Genomic DNA, 19,792 nt, shown 5'->3' on the forward strand with positions numbered 1-19,792 from the left:
TCAAGTAATTCTGGCTTTGCCAGAAGAGATTTCTGATAAATCAGTGCTGGGTTAAGCGTCTTGAATTCAGACTTTCCTCATCCCGAAGGCCCACCCCAAGGCAATCAATGAAGTTTGAGGCCCAAGCTTGACTTGATTGTCATATCGCGATGCCATACTTGATTGATTGCCAATCAATTGCAAGTGTTTGGCAAATATCCCTACCTATACATAAGGGGGCCCCTAGAAGAGAGGGCTCTAGAGTGTAGAGCAGGGAAGCCCCGGGGCCGGGGTTTCGGGGCCGGGGAAATCGGCATGGATCAACAGCTTTCCGGATTTTCCATGATCCCCCTCAAGGCCGCTCCAAGCTCCCCCCCCCCTCCACCTCGAAAGAGTCAAGGGAATCAAACAATTTTGAGGCTCAAACTTGACTTGACTGCCTGCCGACAGCTCCATTATTGATTGATTGATTGATTGATTGATTGAACTTGACAAGTTTGCTTGCTTTGAGGTGGGACGAGTCGGCCCCTCTCCAGCTATTCCGTTTGTGAAGGCGAAAGCGGGTATGAACATAAAGATATACATGAAAACCGTTGAGTCGCATTCGGGATAGGTATGACAAGCTCGGGTATTTGTTGTTCCTCCAGGGACATCTTCATATCCTAGAAAAGTGTTATCTCTGTCATGATTGCTATTCCCCAAGTGATCGTTCCGACGTATTATCGTATGCTAATTTCATTGTTGATTCAATGACACAAAATATCCTAGCTCTAAAATCCTATTGAAATAATGACTGCACCTTAGTATCACAGTCTTAGCTTGTGGTCTGACTACCGACATAATGATCATAAACACAGACTACAGACCAGCCCGCAGAAACCATGCCACAGGCTACAAACATTAGTATTTGGCTTATATTAACAGACCTTTCTTATTCTAGTTTTAGGGAGTTTTGCTGTTATTATTACTAAGAAGAAGTGACGAGGGCCGGGGCACCTCAAAAGCAAACTCAAACGACCAATCCTGCCCAAAATATTTCGATGCGGCCTGCCTCCTTTCATCGCAGTTGAAGCTGCATCATCATTGTGCACGCATGCATGCTGTGTCCTACCCTGACATGTTCGTCGTGTCCACCTGTGATCTCCGAAGGAAGCACCTTTTTCGCCAACATCAGTGGCGCAGGCAAGTAGATCAAAAGGGTGTTGGCGGACCACTCCACTGATGAACTGCCCTTCCTATCAGCGTCATATTTGAGGACACTTGTATGCCTAGTGCGAGACTTCTAGATCGACAAGGTCATTCATGCTTTCCATTCTTAGCATTCAGAACGCTCGCTATTGAGTACACCAATAACGAATGACATTTGGTACTAGCTCTCTGCGAGGGAAAATCCACGAGCCAGACTGAAGCCACGATTCACTGTAGCGAAGGGGTGCTCTGGCTAGCGAGAAGAGTGCACCGCGGATCGTCGCCCAACTGGTCCAGTATCTTTTTATTTACGCTGTCGCCTGATCGCCGTGGCGGCGTGGCGACTCACACCACGTATGGCATGCACCCGTACCGCTTGCATGCCGATCGAAGGATGAACTGGGCGCAAGATTCGAGGGAAAGCCACAGATATAAATGAAACGAACGAGTGTACTTTCTGGCAACTAGGATGTGTCCTTAGGGTGGTTAGACTCAGTTAAAAGTTCAGATCAGACGTCAGAAGTTCGGAGAAATGACCATCTGTATTGGGGGAGGTGGCATTGGCGGAGGGCAGTTTGAGGGATGTGATTGGCGGAAGAGTGGGACCATACGAATCGCCCTTTTCCCCCCCCGGATAACTCCTCCCTCTTCTGAGAAATGTGGTTGGTGGAGGGAGAGACTGTAACATAACTTTCACTCCGCACGGATAGTTCCTCCCAGCCGTCTCTGCCGCTTCTGTCTCAATGCAGTCCAAGTAGTGTATTAATATGGTAAGCGAAGGATGAGAAGCGGGGAAAGATAGCTTTGATGTTTCTGTTAACGATGTGGAAGTCCAGTTGTGGAACTAACAACGGAAGATGCCGCTGCTCAGTCTCCCACATACACTACATTGAAACATCGGTTGACGTATCCTAAAGGAGTTGAATGACACGATATTGTTTTGTCTTGATCAAATTTCGGCCGATGGTGTAGCATTACTTTACCTTCACGGTTGATTCTTGAGCAGCGCCGTGGCACTTGGCTCCCTTCCTCCTACCAAGGATATGTAAGGTATATTTAAGAGACACAGCCTACACGATCACAATGTTACTCATTGTCTTGAGAGCCATACCTTTCTGCTTGACTCCATCCGATCTTTAAGCCCTTCAGCTCATTCTCTCGTTTACAATGCATCTCTTTACTTCTATGTTGTTCGGGTTTGCCCCTGTTCTCGTTGCTGCGCAAGTGAAGGGAACCGCGTATGGTTTTGCTAAGGGCGTCACTGGTGGAGGCTCTGCCACTGCTGCGGCTCCTAAGGACATTACAGAGTAAGCTTGCTCAAATGGCTAGGTTGTCTGAAAGAACGGAAAACTGATCGGTGGACTCGCGATTATAGGCTTGCCACTTGGCTGTCCGACAGTACTGCCCGTGTCATTCTCATCGACAAAACCTTCGACTTCGTCGGCTCGGAGGGTACTGCGACCGAAACGGGATGCACCAGCACAACATGCACCTTGGCCAACGGCGGTCAGGATTACATTGGCAGCAACAGTTGCACCGGAACCGGCATGGTCTCAGCCTCGATCTCTTACGATAAGGCTGGAGCGACTTCTTTGGTTGTCGGCAGTAACAAGAGTATCATCGGGGTTGGGAGCAAGGGTGTGATTCAAGGCAAGGGTCTGAGGCTTCCCGCTACCTCCAAGAACGTGATCATTCAGAATGTGCACATCACGGTAAGTCGTCGGATCTTCATTACCTGGTTTCTTGCTGATAGACATAGAACATCAACCCCCGCGATGTCTGGGGCGGAGATGCCCTCCAGCTCGAAGGCAATGACGGCGTCTGGGTAGACCATTGCAAGTTCAGCAAGGTTGGCCGCATGTTTGTTGTTACCCAGTACGTTCACCACGCTACAGTACACTCAGAGAAACACAAATAACTAACTGCTTTATCAAGTTTCGCAGCCAGCCGCTTGACCATCTCCAACACGGAATTCGATGGCACCACCACAACGTCAGCCACCTGCAACGGGAACCACTACTGGACTGCGATGTTCATCGCAACCGGCGACAAAGTCACTCTTGACCGTAACTACTGGCATGCTTTGTCCGGCCGAGCCCCTAAGCTTGGCCAGAGCGGTGCTACAACCACGGTCCAGGCGAGCAACAACCTGTTCTCGAACATGCTGGGACACGCCTTTGACGCTTATGCCGGCACTTCCGCCTTGATCGAGGGCAATGTGTTCGAGTCAGTTACCCTGCCGATGACAGCCGAGGCCGAGAAGGTCAGCACCATCTTCAACGCTCCCGATTCGGCTTCTCTGGCCCTCTGCTCCAGCAGCCTTGGCCGCACCTGCGTTGCGAATTCCTTGTCCAGCAGTGGCAAGTTTGCCAGCATGAAAGACACATCTGGTCTTTCCGCCATGGCAAGCGCCAAAGCCTACCTCGTCACTCCTATCCAGGCCAGCAATGTGAAGAGCACTGTTACCGGCAATGCCGGTGTGGGAAAGATCTGAAGCTCGAGCATCGTCTCCTTCTTGACCATTTGGTTGCTGCAGGTGGCCTGGAAAACCTCATTTCGTTTCTTTCCTCTTATTCTTTCACACTCATAATTTTCATGTATAAGATACTGGATATTGTACATAAGCAGCACCACTTTGGGTTCAAACTTGTCCTCGTCAGTCAAGGACACATAGGCTGAATGAACAACCCTAAGAGTAGGATGCATGAAAATCGAATTTCAATATTCGTATAGGTGTCGCAGTAGCTAGTGATTCTAGGCTCCCGCGGCTGTGGTAGCTTCTGAGAAAAAGCCATGTGCCAGAGTCTTCAGAGAGCTCTCCAAGCTGTGGTAGCTTTCATGTGGGAATTTCCTTGCCATGGCTAATCGAGCGGCTCTAATGCAACGCTTCTATTGACCCACTACGCCGTTGATTAGCTGACACTGAACCCGCGCCTGGCATTGGTACACTACTAACTTACTTCGCGACTGTGCCAAAGTCACAGATTCAAGGAGCTCTAAAGTTTCAATAGAATGATAATCGAAGCTCGGTATCAAAGTCTTAACTTGTGGTCGGAGGCCCAGAGTAGTGGTCACGACCCCGAACTACATACCATCCCGCAGAGAAGATGGCACAGGCAACGAAGACAACAGATGCATAATTGACAGACGCTGCCGTGACAGGAAGGGGTGATGGCATGCAGAATAAGGGTACCGCCAACAGAGACCAACCTCAAACACCATAATTAGTGCGAGACATTGCACGAGGGACAGGGGCGCATACCTATGCTCACAATGTTGCAGAAGTAGCCCATCCTCCCAAGGTTGAACGCCGCCGTCTTCAAGCTCTTACGCCTTGTCGCAAGGCTGATCGCGATCGGTGTTGCGTACGAGCACGTCAGGCAAATAACACCCACGCCAGAAAATGCGCTGAACGCGACTGGGGACCCGAAGTATATGAAGCCTAGCAGAATCTCTACAGCCATACAGGCCATCATCGCATTTAGCGGAACCTCGAGTGTAGGGTGAATCTGTTTCCACCACCGAGAGCCCGGTATGGCACCGTCTCTTGCAAATGCCCAAGTACATCGCGAGGATGCTGTGGAGCAGCCGATGCCACAGATGATTCCCAGTATTACCAGTGGCATGAGTAGAGCGAAAGCGCCGCCTGGCGAACCGACGGCGGATTTTATTATCGTCGGAACAGGTTGGCCAGCGGATACGGCGAGTAGTTGTTGAATGTCAGGGAGCACGAACACAAGAGGGATCAGAAATAGAAGGCCAGCGACTGTGTTGATACAGGCTGTTGCCACCATGGCTCGCGGTACTTGGACTGAGGGTCGCCGAACCTCCTCACACATGCTGCACAGAGAGGCAAGTTAGTTAGCGTTCTGAGACTAAGTGTATTGAGAGAACTTGCGATATAATCATGCCGGTTGACGATGTAGCATAGACAGCATGCATGAGGCCAATGCAGAAGGACCATGCATGAGGCCACCCAGATTGTGTCTCGAAATGGGTGAAAACGTATGCAGCTGGATGTCGGCCATTCTTTGCAACAGCTAGGACAGCAATATTGATAGCGAAAACTCCGGCGAATGTCCAGAATATAGCAGCCGTCTGCCTGCACCTCAGCGAGCATCCTTAATGGTATAAGTAGGAGGCAGACTCACGTCAATCCATGGTAGCCAGCGATTTCCGAGAGACGAGACGGCGTTGCACAACAACGTTATAGCGACGAAGATGAGGAAGACTTGGTATGTCTCACCAGGAAATATTCCCTTGCCAGGTTCGGACTCAAAAACATTGATGCAGGCACCAAAGAATTGTGCAGTTGCGAAATTCACAGAAAGAGTGATGGACATGTTTCCCACCACAAACAGCCAGCCACAGATCCAGCTTGCGAGCGCCCGATACTTGGGCGGCGTTAACATTGCTGCTTGGTAATAGACACCTACATGTCACGTCAGGTACTTGAAGGAACGAATATTGTTGGCAAACACCATTGACAAGATGAAAGTTGAAGTTCGTACCTCCCGCAGTTGGATACACACTGGTGATCTCGCCAAGAGAGGCGGCAACGCATATAACAATCAGCGCAACCAGGAGCCATCCCCAGATAATGTTCACTGGACCGCCCCCTATGAGAGGATAGTTCAAGGTGGTTGCGAGGCCGTAAGGGTTCGCTGCTAGCACAAAGGCCATGAAAGCGACGTGAGCCGTAGACCGGTTTCGCTTGAGCTGAGGGTCGTAACCAAGGTGGCCAAGGAGATCATCGGCCAGCGTCTCGCCAGAAGCATCTCCACTGACACGATTGTCGCATAAGTCCTCGCGGTAGCGTGACTTGGCGGTAACAGCAGAAGAGTCGAGAGCGCCCGGATCCTGCGGTATGATCTGCGACATTTTGAGGAGGTTTGCGGCCGAATGTGTGGCAAAGATAGTGAAGGGAGTAGCCAAACATAAACTCAATTTGACTTCTGGAGGTGCGGTTTCCGTGTGGAAAGTTTTCAAAGAGGATGTGGTTTTTCTCAGAAGCTTTGCTGGTGAACCATGTACGCGGGGCCCTTGGGGGATTGCCTTCAATGCTCCCCTTTCGGTGACGTAGTATTAGGCCGCCGTACCTTCTCCTCAGGGCAAGCCCAGGAAGGAAATTTGCTGAATCCACTACCATTCCTTGCCCCTGAGTTTCTGCCAAAAGCATGCAATACAATCTTGGATGATGGATATCCAATCATCGGTGGGCGGGCGGGCCGAGCCCGGAACGGCATGGCAAAGCTGTGCGGAGAGCTCGGCCCCCCGAAACTCCGCACTTGGCCCCACTTTCCTGCATGTATAAGGAAGCTTGCCTCCGTCTCCGATCCGTTCGATTGTCTTTCAAGTTCCTCACCCCTTGCCTCGTCGGATGTGGTTGCCATCTTTTACCCCGATACAATCCGAACTTTGCCATCTTTGGTAACCGCGACCTTGATTTGGCACTGATTAGGCCTATCATCAGTCTAATGATGGAGACTTCGCAAGAGACCACAGACTCTGGTCCAAATTCAGTCACAGAGCATGTCGAGCGTGGGGGCAGCGACCGCCACAATCTTTCTGTGAGTGGAGTTTTGTGCATTTGCCTTCGACCCCGTTTGGATCCTTCTGAAGCAAAAAAGACGGGTTGTTGTTCCCGCGTGGCGTGCTGAATTTGTGCTGTGAATGGGTCAGAATCGACTGACATACCTTATTCTGACAGTGTGACAATTGCCGTCTGCGAAAGGTACTTTCACACAGGATTGAAACCAGATACAGAAGTCGACTGTTTTGATATTGACGGCCTTTTATCAGGTTGGCTGTGATCGTCAGAAGCCGTGTTCACGATGCCGCCGCCTAGATGTACAATGCACGTACATGATGGGATACAAAGCAAGACCGAAGCGAGAACGCAGTGGTGTTTTGATGGGTCATCTGTAGGTCATGCATGTTATTTTATCAACCGGTCTTGGCTAAGCCCTTGCAAGTGAGGAAAAGGTAGATGACATTGCTGAAAAGCTCCAGAAGCTGTGCATCATGTTGGAGGACAGCAGCCGGCCCAAACCGGTTAGGTCAACACCCGATCTCGTGGGTTCGAGCGGAAGTCATCAGGTTTCAGCAGACTCAGGGACAGTTTATCAAGGAAGTCAACGGGACCCCCAAAATCCTGGCGACCAGGTGGAGTACGAGGGTGACTCCTCCCTAGCTGCCCACGCGGACTTCACGACTCGAGTTTTGGAGAATGCTGTCACTACAGACCTGCCCATATCCCACTATGACGAAATGGCGTCCATGATGAAGGATATTCGAAACACCATCAGGACAGTAAGTACCCTTGATAGTAATGTCGCAGGCACCTGTCATGCAACACCGCCCGGCAGCGAAGACTATCCGCAGGAATCACTGCCGCCCGTGCAGCTCACGTTGAACTGTTTACGTATGCTAAAAGGTTAGTGACGTAATTGTTTTGCTGGAGGTATCCACTAGATGTTGCGGTGCCAATCAGGCTGTCCTTCATTAACATCACCTGCAACAGAAACTCCAATGATGAGGTACTTCTGGATGATGCAGTTTGAATCCGTAGGCCAGGTCACTGAACAGCTGCTCGGCGTCTACTCAACCGATAGAGCCCCATCGATGGCAGAGTTGATAATCGCACATATTGGTCTTTACTGGTTGTTCACTCAAAGCGGTCAATTCTCGACTGATACCTCTGTTCAACGGACGTATCTGTCTTACGGCTCTGCATGTCAGAGTCAAGCGGATTCTGTCCTCTCAAAACTGTCTTTCCATCTTCCCACATCGGTAGACTACATTCTAGCCCTTACAATGGCTGTAAGTACGGCCCATCTTTTCCGACTATAGAGATCTACCATACATAGCGTATTGCGCAAGATTGTTCTGACAGCGGGGACAATCCAGACCGAATATTGTATGGGCCAGTGTAAACCCACTATGGCATGGACCTACATCAGTACCGCATCTCGAATGAGTCAAGCCATGGGCTTGCACCGCATAGCTTCTCAACAGGACCATAGCTTTGACTCTGAAACTCGCCAAAAGTCCAAACTGTTCTGGGCAATGTTCATCTTGGAGAAGAATCTCTCTTTGCAACTCGGCCGATCTTCGACACTCCGCGATCACGACATCACGGTCCCACTGAGGGCCATCAAGATGGGATACCAGATAGGAGGCTCGCTAGGCGTTCTTTCTCCAAAATGGCTACGAATTTCGCAAATCGAGGGCAGGGTGTACGATGAGATCTACAGCCCAGAAGCACTGCATCAAGGCTCCAACACGAGGAACTCTCGAGCTCGGGGTCTCATAGCTGACATGAAAGAGATCATCAACGATACAGATCCTTACGAGGTACATAGTGCCCAATAGTCTTTGTGGTTTGCTTGTATCTTGCGGATTGCTGACTTGATTTTGTAGAGCGAATTCCTTCAAGAAAGAAGACGAGTCCTTGGCAACACAATCGACGACATCCTCATCCAATGCGACAAGATCTCACACCTCTCTCTGATGTGCTTGATATACCGCAGCATATGCCAGAACAACGAACCTTTCTGCGAAGAATGCATCAGCACAGCTAGAGAAGCTCTTGAGGAACATACAAGAAGCATGTCTCTGATCGACTCCCGCGACACCCACTTATTTGACATGTGTATCAATTGGTTGCTTCCATCAGTCCTAGATTTCCAATGTGGAAAACGCTAACATCTCCGCACAGGACGCTTCTTTCATCTACTTTTGTTCCATTCTTTGTCATTATTTGCAACGTAATTTGGACACTGAACACGGCAGACCTCGAACTCTTAGGCTCATTGGTCAGTTCTCTGCAGGCAGGCCAGGATCGGGATACCTCCAGCACGAATCATCTCCTCAAGACCTTCAAACCGTTGTACAACGCGGCGTTCAAGTATTTTGAAGCAAAGTCTCATTCTACCTCAGGGGCGGTGCCCGACAACATTACCTTCGAAATGGCATATCACCAAACAGCACCTGTGGCGGATCCAGTACAATGGCACAATATCTCGGCGCTGACGTCGCTGGACCAGTTCATGTCGCATTCGGCCCCGTCCACCACAATGGCTCTTGATAGCACTGGCTTCACTGATCTACGCAACAGCTCTTCCACATCACAGTCTCAGCCGACTGGGGCTGCTATCGATGACACGAATTTGGCTCAATCTAGTACTGCTCATCAGATCACTGAAGCAAGGATGCAGGCTGCTCAATTGGAGGAGTGGTTCCTTCAAAGCCGCCACGTTATGGACATGATGGAGGATGCTCGTCGTGATGGCTAAGTGCCAGGCATGCCGCACAAGGATGTGTTTCATTTGCCTAATCTAGATCACATTTTTGCTTCCTCCTAGATATTCTCCATAATGTTAGCATGCTCGGTCGCTTTCTCGCCTTCAATTTCGATCTCTAAGCCGTACTGAGTTCATGACAGTGTGGCATAGCCTCCGAGATTATATGCCGCCAACCCATCAAGCAGGCCCATAATCCTCTTCTTCATCCTCCTCCGCCAACTTCGTTCGGGAGTCGACCAAGGCATCATAGCACTCTTGTCGTCGGAACCTAGCCAGATTTGGCCACCCATGATCTCGATAGATGTCGCGAGCATCCTATAATCATTCGCAGTGCGGTCAGTCTGACATGCTACCAGATCGCATACAAGATACTGAAACTAACAAGGAAGACACATACCTCAATCCCGGAGTCTGCTACTTCATCCTCCTCTTCCTTCCCTTCTCGAATGGCACCCCAAACTTCGGGATAATACTCTGCGTCCTCTGTATCAGGGCGAGGCAAAGGCACCAAGTCAAGGGAATGCAGGCTGTCAACAAGCGCTTCAAAGAACGGCCCGGCAGGTCTCGGCGGCGTCCACAGCCACGGCTGATCGTTCGGGGCATCCTGGACCTGCTTGTTTCCAACATCGTAGACAATGACGTTGCCAGCGTCAGTATCGATGATCCACCACTCGCCACTGTCGCTGCCCTCGCCCCCGCCGCCCGCGATGGGTACCAGACCGTCGGGCATCTTCTCGGCGAAAGGGAAGAGACCGTGGGCGCACAGCTGCCCGGGTGTGGCCTTGTCCGCGGTGAGGTTCTCGTTCAACTCGGGGTTGTCCCCAAGGTAACGCTGCGGTTCGCTGCGACCTATAACGGGCCAGCGGTTATCTTCGTGGGTTTCATCGACGTCAAGATACGGCAGGTGTTGTAACAGGTCAATGACGCGCTCGTTGAAGCCCAGGAGGCGCGTGCTATCGGCCGGCAGGAAGGTATCATCACCCCAGCGCCCGCCTGGCGGATACTGTATGAGCGATGCAGGAAAGAAGGCCATCTGTGTCAACGTTTCGAAGTACTTCGTCAGGCCGGCAACGATGACGTCTCTGTCATAGCCAGTGGGATACGTCGCAGGATCTCTTCTCTCTCGTGGCGGCGGTCGAGATTCGTGCCGGGAGGCCTCTGCCGTTCGCTTCCTCGACTCGTGTTCCTGTCGATCCTTCAAAAAAGGCTTCCAAGTCTTCCCGGCATTTCTCACGATCAAAGGCGGGTCCAGGTCCGCGGCCGTGCTGCCAGCCTGCCAGCATGTAGGTCTGGTATATGGAGGACGCAAGCTCTCCGCGATCAGGGGTGGAGAAGTCAGACTCGATGCCGTCGACCAGGCCGGGGATGGGGTAGTAGTCCTTGCCGAGCATCGCGTTTATCTCTGCGAAAAAGTCACCCGGGCTGTAAGATGGTGCCTTTTTCCACTCGGTCTCGAACTCCTTCCCCAACGCCTCGCCGCGTGGTGGTCCCGCGTACCTGACAATCCGGCCACTCTTACAGTCCATAAGCCACCATTGCGGACCGTAAAGCGTGTATTCGCCAGCAGGGTACGTGAAGCTGATCATGTCTGGAGGAAGGTGAACTAGTTCAAACAAACCCTCCAAGTGTTCCTCCAGCAGCGAGCTGCGGTCTCGCAAGTATCGCATGGCTTTAGTCTTGGGGAAGATGGGCCATTGCCCCGTATGAGGGCCTGCATCGACGGGCCGCAAGTAGGGAAGGTGGCGTAGGAGGTCCACGGCAGTATCAGACCGGCCTAGGATAGTTCGTAGGCCATCCACGTCTAGCTCAGAGTCGGTCCATCCCTCGGGCGGGGGGTGTTGGATATCGTCGGGCGATAGATAAGGCGTTGTGGCTAACTTGGTGTAAAACTGCGTGAGGCCTTGGGCTACGTCGCGATGGAACGATACGCTCTCCATGGGGAGAGTTGAGAGGTGGTCAGAATTTCAGGAGGCCTGTAACTTGTACAATCGGGTTTCAAAATCCAACTGTTAACACTTTGGAGCACGAGAGAAAAGTGGCGGACAGGGGTAAAACGTAAACAAACATTTATATTGGCTATCTCCAGCCGGCCGGTGATCACTTTATGCTCGGAGAATGGCAGAAGGTGAACATGAGAGGACACTTGGGGGGTCATAGGGGCTTTATATGGAAGAAGTTAGTATGTATTGGCTTGCATCCCTCTTGCATGCATGATGCACACCACTGGCAGTAAGCACGTTGACTAAGTCTGGGGCTCTGCAGGAAAACAAGACTGACCACAACCCCAATCTTCTTGATTGCCCAATGACAAGGGAGCTCATTGGAACAAATGGAATTCATACATAGTATAGCTTTCTACATCACCTTACATCAGTTTGTTCACAGCAGCGGGGCCTGGCTCAGGCGTGATAAGCGCCGCCGCTTCGGCCGCTACCTCCGTCGCCGTCGCCGTCGCCGTCGCCAGCGTGTCGGCAACTCACTCCGTCACGTGCGGATCCCCGCTGCCGAACGCGGTCTGCCGCGGCGACTCGGCATCCACCCATGCGGCAGCCCGAGCTGTGACCTGCGCATATGGGAGAGATGCAAAGCCTTGTCTTTGCACGGGAGGTTGCCGAAGTGCTCAAGGAGCTCCTCCTCGGTCGGCCACCGCGTGCTATTTCCTAACGCTTAGCGCGCCCAAACCCATCGAAAGTGAAAGTACACTGGTCATAGCTAATGCACTTTGAATTGACAGGCGCGAAAATTATGTCTGATTCCGAAATCCAGCGGGTTGCCGATAAGAATGGTGTTTCAGCCGCCACGATCCTCATCAGCTGCCATGTTAACAATGTCGTTGTGGTCCTACCTAAGTCAATGACGGAGAAGCGAATTTCTTTTAACAAGGGGGTTATCTCGCTCTCCAAGGAATATCTGGACTGACTTGACGGCTTGGCCGCCAAGGGAAAGGCCAAGAGAATGGCACGACTCTTTGGGGATTCGACCTGGGTTCGTCGACTGGTATGCCCCTGTCAAATCGCAGTAATCCATGGTGGAGCGTAGTCAGAATAGCTAAAGATAGATTAAATCATACAGTACCTTCGTGCCACTGAATCAAATGCACAGTTAAACCTTAGCCATTTCGTTCCTTCTAGCTTTGCTCGGGTCCGTCCAAAGCCTTCCACTAACACAGCCGTTGTTTAAGGCATCCAGTCCGGCTGGAACATCTGCGAAGTCGATCTCACACAACTCCAGGGGGACTTTTCCATCTGCCAACAGTTTGAAAACAGCCCTCAAGTCATCCTGACTGGCGCCAAACGAACCGATTATGCTGATGCTGCGTGTTACCAACGCCGTGACGGAGACTGTGATGCTGGACGCCGCCAAGCCGACAACCACCACTTTGCCACCTTTCCTGGTTTTCTCAACAGCCATACTCGTTGTCTGCCCTGTGCCGGCAAAATCAATAATGACGTCAAATTCCACGCCCCTAGCTTCATATAGGTTTTCGAAGCACTCATGAGCACCCAGGCGGACTGCCTCCTTCAACTTCGTGGGAACCACATCAACGGCGTATACATCCGCTCCTAGCAGGACAGCAAATACAAGTCCCGACATGCCTAGGCCTCCGATACCAATGATGCAAACCGTCATCCCCGGGCGCACACCAGCTTCGATTACCACAGCGTGATACGCAGTCGCCATGGCATCCGTTGCGACCGCCGCTTGTGCGTAGGATACATTTTGAGGTATTCGTTCCAGATGTGCCGCAGACGCGAGCGCATATTCGGCGTAGCCCCCATCACAACCAAGACCGGGTGCTGATGTCCATTCTTGGCTCTCGAAGGGATGGGAACGCAAGCCTATCGCTACTCGATCGCCAGGCTGAAGCCCCCTGACTTCAGATCCAGCGGACGCAACAATTCCAGACACCTCATGTCCAAGAGTGATGGGTGTTGTCACTAACCCGTCCCCTTTCGGTAGATGACAATCTGAATGGCAGAGCCCAGCTGCTTTGACCTGTATGAGAACCTGGTTGGGGCCTGGCTTAGGAATTGGGATGTGCCGGAGGCTCAATCCAGCGCGTGGTTTTTCAAATCGAAATGCTTTCATTGTCTAGCATTGGCAGACGTATTAATAACAGGATACGTTATGTATGCGGCAATATATCCGGTTGATGAAAACTTGCATGTAAAATACCAAGAGCTTCAGGCGCCATAAGATGTCCCGACGGTGCTTCTTATTTCATCAAACATGCCAGACCGAGGTCTACTTACGTCATAACGAATAGGTTAAGTCCGGCCCTTCCGATCTCATCACAAACTTCAGCGGATACAACATCCTAGAAGTCGCACTGACATGCAGGGAATGATCTCCCGAAGATTCGGCCGCAGTCCATGCTTAAGGCTCGGCCGAGGTTACGCCCGAGCTGTCTTTATTCAGACGATGAACAATTATTTCACCGAGTACGACATTTGCTGCTACGATAATACCCCTCTGAGAGATTTACGGATTATGCGAGTTGGCGTGTAGCGACAAATGAATCAGTAGTAAGGCAAACAAATCGCAGTAAGATGAACATGTACCTTAGCTTACAGCATAAGTGACGCCCACCAGCCAGATCGGTTCACTGAGGACACGGTTGCAGTTCCGCATCGATCATTTCAACAAGGCGCTTTTGCATTATAATTTCACACTTCCCCTGCACTAATCATCACCACGCTGTTTTACCCACCACGCAGTACAATCCTATTACTATTCCTGAGACATGTTAGCGTCTGTCTCCACCGCGCCCGCCCTGTTCGTCGACAATAGCTGCAATCTGTAAGTCATACGCGATGTTTTAATTCTCGAACTAGGGGGGGGCGAGGTGGTTTTTGAAGTCTGGTTCTCAGTTGTTAATCCCGCCGATGCAAAATGCGCCCTGCTGACAGGCGTGCGGTCTACTATCCTTGGTTACGACTTCAGCGGTGAAATCTTCAAAGCAATTCCCTGCTGTACTAAACTCGGACCCCGGCTGCGAGCTGGGTTAATGAGTTGATACCTTTGCTACACGTGAAATAACGTTCGCTGAGACTGACTTGGAGAGGTGTAATGAGCTAGCTGAGCTGCATGGCATTGCTACTGGCGACTTGATGGTGATAGCGCGCAGTTCCTCCTGCACTATGGAGCTAGAAGACCTATTGGATGATGAGGACTCGGATGAGGGCTGCTTCTGCGGATCGCCCGCGTGTCAGCTTCTTCGGATGAAGGAAGGGGATACTTGGCAGTGAATATAACGGCTGAGTCTGTCACACTACTAACATTCGCCAAACGCAGTGACTCCATTGCAGCGGCGGTTTCCAATGATACAAATCCCATCACTGCTGTACGGTTCGCGACCTAGAACCCAAACGTCCTTGGGGCATGTGACTTCCTGGTCCCAAACCAGTATGTCTGCATCACTCGTCGCGTGGCTGTTGGGTAGGTCCTCCAGAGTCGGAAATTCCCGACGATGGCGAAGGGCCGGTTCGTGGGGGATCGGGAAGCACTCCCAGTCTCCCCATTCTGGAAAACCCAACCTCGCCGCCCGCGAATGTGCAAGAAGGCATCGCGCCGGGCTGCAACCGCTACGTCCAGGCCAACAGCACCCAACACGATTGCCTCATGCTGGAAGATCGCCAATGACGGCGGTATCTCGCAAGCGCGCCTGTTCGAGCCCAACCCCGTTCTCGGCGGGTCGGGCGAGCGCTGCGATACGCAAGTGTGGCTTGGCTATTACTACTGCGTTCGCACGACCGGCGAAGGCCCGACCACAACGGCCCCGCCGGCGACGACGTCGGTGCCCACCTCGGAGCCGACGGCCGTTCCCACGCCGTCGCCCATCCACGAGGGCACAACTCCCAATTGCAACAAATGGACTGAAGCTCAAGACGATGATGACTGCTGGAAGATGGCTAACGACGCCGGCATCGAGCTCAGCTCCTTCTACAAGTGGAACACGGTTCTGGCCAACGGCGATAGCTGCGACATGATCTGGCCCGGGTACTTCTACTGTATCGGGGTGAAATCAGATCCGCCAAATATTACCACACAAGCGCCCCCAACGAGTACGACGGCGACGGCGCCGAAACCTTCGCAGACGCAGGCGGGGATTCCGGCAAGCTGCAGTAAATTCGCTCAGGCCCTATCCGGCGCCTCGTGTTGGCAGCTGGCCACCGATAGCGGCATTACGTTGGAGCAGTTTTGCAGCTGGAATCCTGTTGTCGGATCGGGGGGTGAGAACTGTGGGACGCAAATCCGGCCTGAATACTATTACTGCGTTGGCGTTAGCGGGTGAAGTGGCTTTCGCGGCATCTACCAGGAAGTCTTGATCTTCATAATTACTTAGTTCAGCTACTGCCTGAAACATCACTCATGTTCACAGCTGATATGGAAACTGAAGAATAAATGTGCATCTCTCAAGATTCAATGTACAAACAGAGACCCAAGTAGGAATCTTGATCGATCTGTACTTTCTGTCTCGTTAAGGTAAATAGATCTTGCAAATTCTTGACCAGTATCCGGATCGCTCGAACTAAAAGGAATGAAACCATGGAAGAGAATGAAAAACTGTAGGAGTCGATCCTAGGACGCAATAGCCGCCACTTCCTCAATCTTCGAGGGATCTAGCTATTCAACTAACCCGAAAATAACGTGTCGGCCTCTCCTTCAATCATTGATCGCACTCAGGACCTTTCAAAGTTGTTTTAGACCATAGCTTCTCAAAAGAACTCCTGCAAGGGGACTCCATAAAAGAAATAATTCCGACCCTAGACCAAGTGTCGTTGCTCTCAGACTGTAGGACCATCACAACGTCTACCTTATTGATCTCCCATCTGCCCCAGTAGATGCATTGTCGAGATCCGCCTTCTCGAAGGCTTTGTAGAAACTCGCATGGATCCCACGGCCCAGTTGACAGGCGTAGGGTTCCATACATCTTGCCCACAGTCAACCTCGGACGTTCGGACGAGTCATCGTACGAAAACAAAGAAGAAGGTACGAGGGGCGCTCGGAACTGGAGATATGTCGGGCTTGTCTCAAATCTATCTTCGACCCGCACACCCTGAGCACACTCGGACAAATCAAAAATTGTGCCCGTTCTGATATTGATCGACATGTCAGTAATATCAATGCGATTTAGTGGGAAGTGTTTCCCAAAACCACTACTTTTCAAGTCAGCTTTGCCAGCCCAACCAGCCCACGACCATGATGGGAAGTTCTCTCTTCGTCGTGGTCTCGGTTCATCGATGTGGTCTTCAGACCGTTTCTCATGATATCACGTCAGTGCGTTGAGAAAGGACACCAAAGCCTTGTTTGGCACGCAAGATAAGAACGGAATTCCATGAATCTGGAGTATTTGACTCTTTGAGTTTTCAAATTCTTGAACAATGCCGTACAAAGCCTTCAAGGAGTCAGAGTCGTGCGTCAGGTTTCTGGCGGTGTACTGCTGAGCTATGTCGATGAAGCGGAAGAAATTATCCATTGGTGAGATGGCTGCTTCGTCGAAAAGGCCATATTGTTTATCTTTGTTGCCTCGACCAAAAACTCCTGCCCGCATGATGCTCCTGAACTTAGATTTGTCCTTGACGTGGAATGTGTCGAAGGGTATCGAAAGGCTTTCTTGGCAGTTCCTAGCATTACACTCAAAATAGACCTGGTCATCCGTGAAAACAAGTCGACTACGGCTAAGAATAGCCTCTTGAAGCGTCCAGCCCCTTGTAGACCATTTTGATGATTGTATGGCTACTTGTGGATGCCTGAGCGTGGAAATGATGTGGATATCCTTGATCGTAACTGTGGGGGGTGGTTTTCTTGGCCTGCTGTGGCTGATTCCAGGAAGTCCGTATGTTGGATCAGACCCCGCGGCAGCAATTATTGTCAGCTCTGCATTATGGTAAATTGAGTCCATCTGTCTGATTTGACGTTGCTTTTCTTCCGGGTTGTGTTGGTCGATGCAGAACTTAACTATCCAGAGGTACGTATAGCCCATGTCGATACAGACCTTCATAGCATCACGAATGACAGCTGGAAGGTCTTTTTGGGGAGGCATTTGACCGAAGACCATTTCAGAGCAGGGTGCCGATGAGTTATCTTCTTGTGGAGGTTTACCCCATACGTAGCTCAGAGCTACGTATTTCGCCTGCGGCAAACCACGTTCCAAGGTCAACGATTGGCAATTAATTAGCCAGAGTCCTTCAGTTGTCCGTGTGACTCGGGAACACAGCTTTTTGTGATGATGCTGGCAATACTGGAACCAACTTCTCGCCAACAAAATGTCGAAATTTGGCGCCACCATCCGCGGCGTAAAGATTGTAGGCTGGGGGGACCCACGTCGACGAAAAATGAGGAAGCCTTGCGTCTCACCGCGTTTGGACATGGCCAGAGAATACTGGTATCTTGTGAATTTGTCAAATTCAAGGCCGGATGGCACAACAGCCAAGTAGCGACAACCTTCCCCTTCAAGAAGACGTTGTCTTTCAGAGGAAGCGAACTCAGAATTCACCCAGATGTTGTCTCGGGCCACTTCATAAGCACGCAACTCATCCAAGTCCTCCTCTTCTTTGAAATAGAATGGAAGATTTTCAACGGTTAGCCGAGAATTGCAGAGCAGAACACACAATTCGCAGCCCGAACCCGATGGCTGGCGGTAGTATGTTCCAACTTCGGCAATCGTGACCTCGAGTCTCGGCATGTAATCTTCGGCATCAGCGCGGGTAGCGGTACCATCAAATCCTTTTTCCAGATCAAGTTCTAAGCACCTAGCGCAAAGATTGTTTGAGTGGTTAGGGCTTGCAGAACGCTCTCGAATTGGAATTTCAAGGGTCGATCCCCTGCGCTTGAAGCGTGTTTCAGGAGGGCTCGCAGTCATTGTCTTGCGAAAGATTTACCCAGGCCCTTGGTTTTGAAGACGACACAAAGAGAGAAATGATTTGGGCGTTCCATATGAGTATCTGATGGATGTCAGAGTAAGTGAGATCGTAAGAAGTTGGCCATAGGAAGAAACGTCGGATACAAGTAAAACTTCCACAACGCTCCGTGGACTCCGCTATGCATTTGTCGTTTGTATCTCAACGTGTTTGAGCACCATTGGTCAAATACCACATGCGTGACGCCGCTCGCCTTGAAATGAACCCCGCGATAAGCCCGTAAGCCTCTGGAACCCTATCCTCGAATGGAAGTTGGCGATGTCCAACCCAAGCGACGCCTTCATGCGCGGTACTTCTGGCCTCGAGGCGAAGCCCGAACGCTGATAAGAAAATAACCTCGATCAATGCATAGTGCAATACCGACCGATAATGAGACATGTGATTGGGATGTGTCCATAAATAAGGCGACGAGCGATGCAGCCAAAAATGTTCATTCGAATATTTGCTAGGTGTGACGTTGAAGCCTGGGACGAGCGCTTTTGTTTCTGAGATTTGCGACCAGATCTCTCTTTGTGCGAGAAGATAAAAAGTTCACGTAGTTCACAAGGATTACAAACACCCGGGGTGATGTTGTGGTGTTACAGGTGACGCTTTGAATGTTGTTGTTGTTGTTGTTGTTATATTTAACGCCGTGGCGGCAAGGGCGCAGCCGCCCTTGCGGCCGACCTCCCGAGGGGTATACGGCGTGGAGGGTCGCCGGCTCAAGCTATATACTCTACAGTACACGCCTCTTCCTAACGTCCTCCAAATCTTGCCCGTGGGCTACTATGTGTTCTATTCGTCCCTAGTTCCCGCTGGTTCCCTAGTTCCGTTGTGGTCTTCCGATCCTCTACGAGGAGGGGGTTGTTACTAAGGTCTAGGTCAAGACCTAGTCCCTAGTACCGCGGGCAGATCTTCTGGAAGAAGTCTGTCACGGAGAGAAAGGCCTGGAAGCCTTCATGATCAGTAATTAGCCCCTTATAGTACTGCTCAAGAGATCCTATAGGCCCTATAGGCTCCTGTGAACTAGAAGGGTGGAGGGTGGGCCACTGAAGCCGCCTCACTAAGGTCTTTCGGCAGTAGACTAGGTGGTCTACTGCCTTTGCCTCCCCGCAGGAGCAGGTAAGTAGTGCTTCTGTATGGTTGAAGCGTTGGTGATATTGCTCGAAGTCTCCATGCCCTGAACGGGCTGCCAGGAGATGGTGAAGGATCGCCCGTGGCAGGGTCAGTTCAGGAGGGCAGGCGAGGGAAGCCTTTAGCCCTAGTTGGGTGTGGCAGGACGTTGCCTCTTGCTTCCACCATCTTCTATGCTGGCGGTATATACGCTCTCTAGCAAGCCGTTTGATCCCTGATAGGGTAGCTAGTTGGCCCCTAGGGGCTGGCAGGGTTGTGCCCTCCTTGGCTAGGATGTCTGCT

The 19,792-nt window shown here is 51.2% G+C and overlaps 5 protein-coding genes across 5 annotated transcripts; 3 read left to right on the forward strand and 2 right to left on the reverse strand.

Annotated features, from left to right (window-relative positions):
- Positions 1–2,334: 2,334 nt before the first annotated feature.
- pelF (putative pectin lyase F) lies at positions 2,335–3,661 on the forward strand (the record flags this gene model as incomplete). The annotated part of the gene is made up of 4 exons (XM_032029250.1): positions 2,335–2,474; positions 2,543–2,879; positions 2,927–3,042; positions 3,103–3,661. 4 exons carry the CDS (start codon positions 2,335–2,337, stop codon positions 3,659–3,661), a joined length of 1,152 nt encoding a protein of 383 aa, XP_031890894.1.
- Positions 3,662–5,276: 1,615 nt separating this feature from the next.
- On the reverse strand, positions 5,277–6,048 carry BAT1 (Amino-acid permease BAT1; the record flags this gene model as incomplete). Its single annotated transcript, XM_032029253.1, has 2 exons — positions 5,277–5,599; positions 5,679–6,048. 2 exons carry the CDS (start codon positions 6,046–6,048, stop codon positions 5,277–5,279), a joined length of 693 nt encoding a protein of 230 aa, XP_031891093.1.
- A 599-nt stretch (positions 6,049–6,647) lies between these two features.
- Positions 6,648–9,464, forward strand: CGGC5_v014434 (putative transcriptional regulatory protein; the record flags this gene model as incomplete). The annotated part of the gene is made up of 8 exons (XM_032029254.1): positions 6,648–6,737; positions 6,878–6,901; positions 6,970–7,091; positions 7,143–7,603; positions 7,691–7,989; positions 8,077–8,523; positions 8,590–8,831; positions 8,888–9,464. 8 exons carry the CDS (start codon positions 6,648–6,650, stop codon positions 9,462–9,464), a joined length of 2,262 nt encoding a protein of 753 aa, XP_031891096.1.
- A 186-nt stretch (positions 9,465–9,650) lies between these two features.
- CGGC5_v014435 (uncharacterized protein) lies at positions 9,651–11,410 on the reverse strand (the record flags this gene model as incomplete). The annotated part of the gene is made up of 3 exons (XM_032029255.1): positions 9,651–9,788; positions 9,871–10,631; positions 10,708–11,410. The coding sequence occupies 3 exons, from the start codon at positions 11,408–11,410 to the stop codon at positions 9,651–9,653; spliced, it is 1,602 nt and encodes a 533-aa protein (XP_031891095.1).
- A 3,533-nt stretch (positions 11,411–14,943) lies between these two features.
- CGGC5_v014436 (LysM domain-containing protein) lies at positions 14,944–15,602 on the forward strand (the record flags this gene model as incomplete). The annotated part of the gene is made up of 2 exons (XM_032029257.2): positions 14,944–15,473; positions 15,527–15,602. The coding sequence occupies 2 exons, from the start codon at positions 14,944–14,946 to the stop codon at positions 15,600–15,602; spliced, it is 606 nt and encodes a 201-aa protein (XP_031891097.2).
- Between the last annotated feature and the right edge of the window lie 4,190 nt (positions 15,603–19,792).

Source organism: Colletotrichum fructicola (genome assembly GCF_000319635.2).
Source record: "Colletotrichum fructicola Nara gc5 chromosome Unknown KSG_Nara_v1_contig09, whole genome shotgun sequence".
In the NCBI taxonomy this organism is placed as follows: Eukaryota; Fungi; Ascomycota; class Sordariomycetes; order Glomerellales; family Glomerellaceae; genus Colletotrichum; species Colletotrichum fructicola.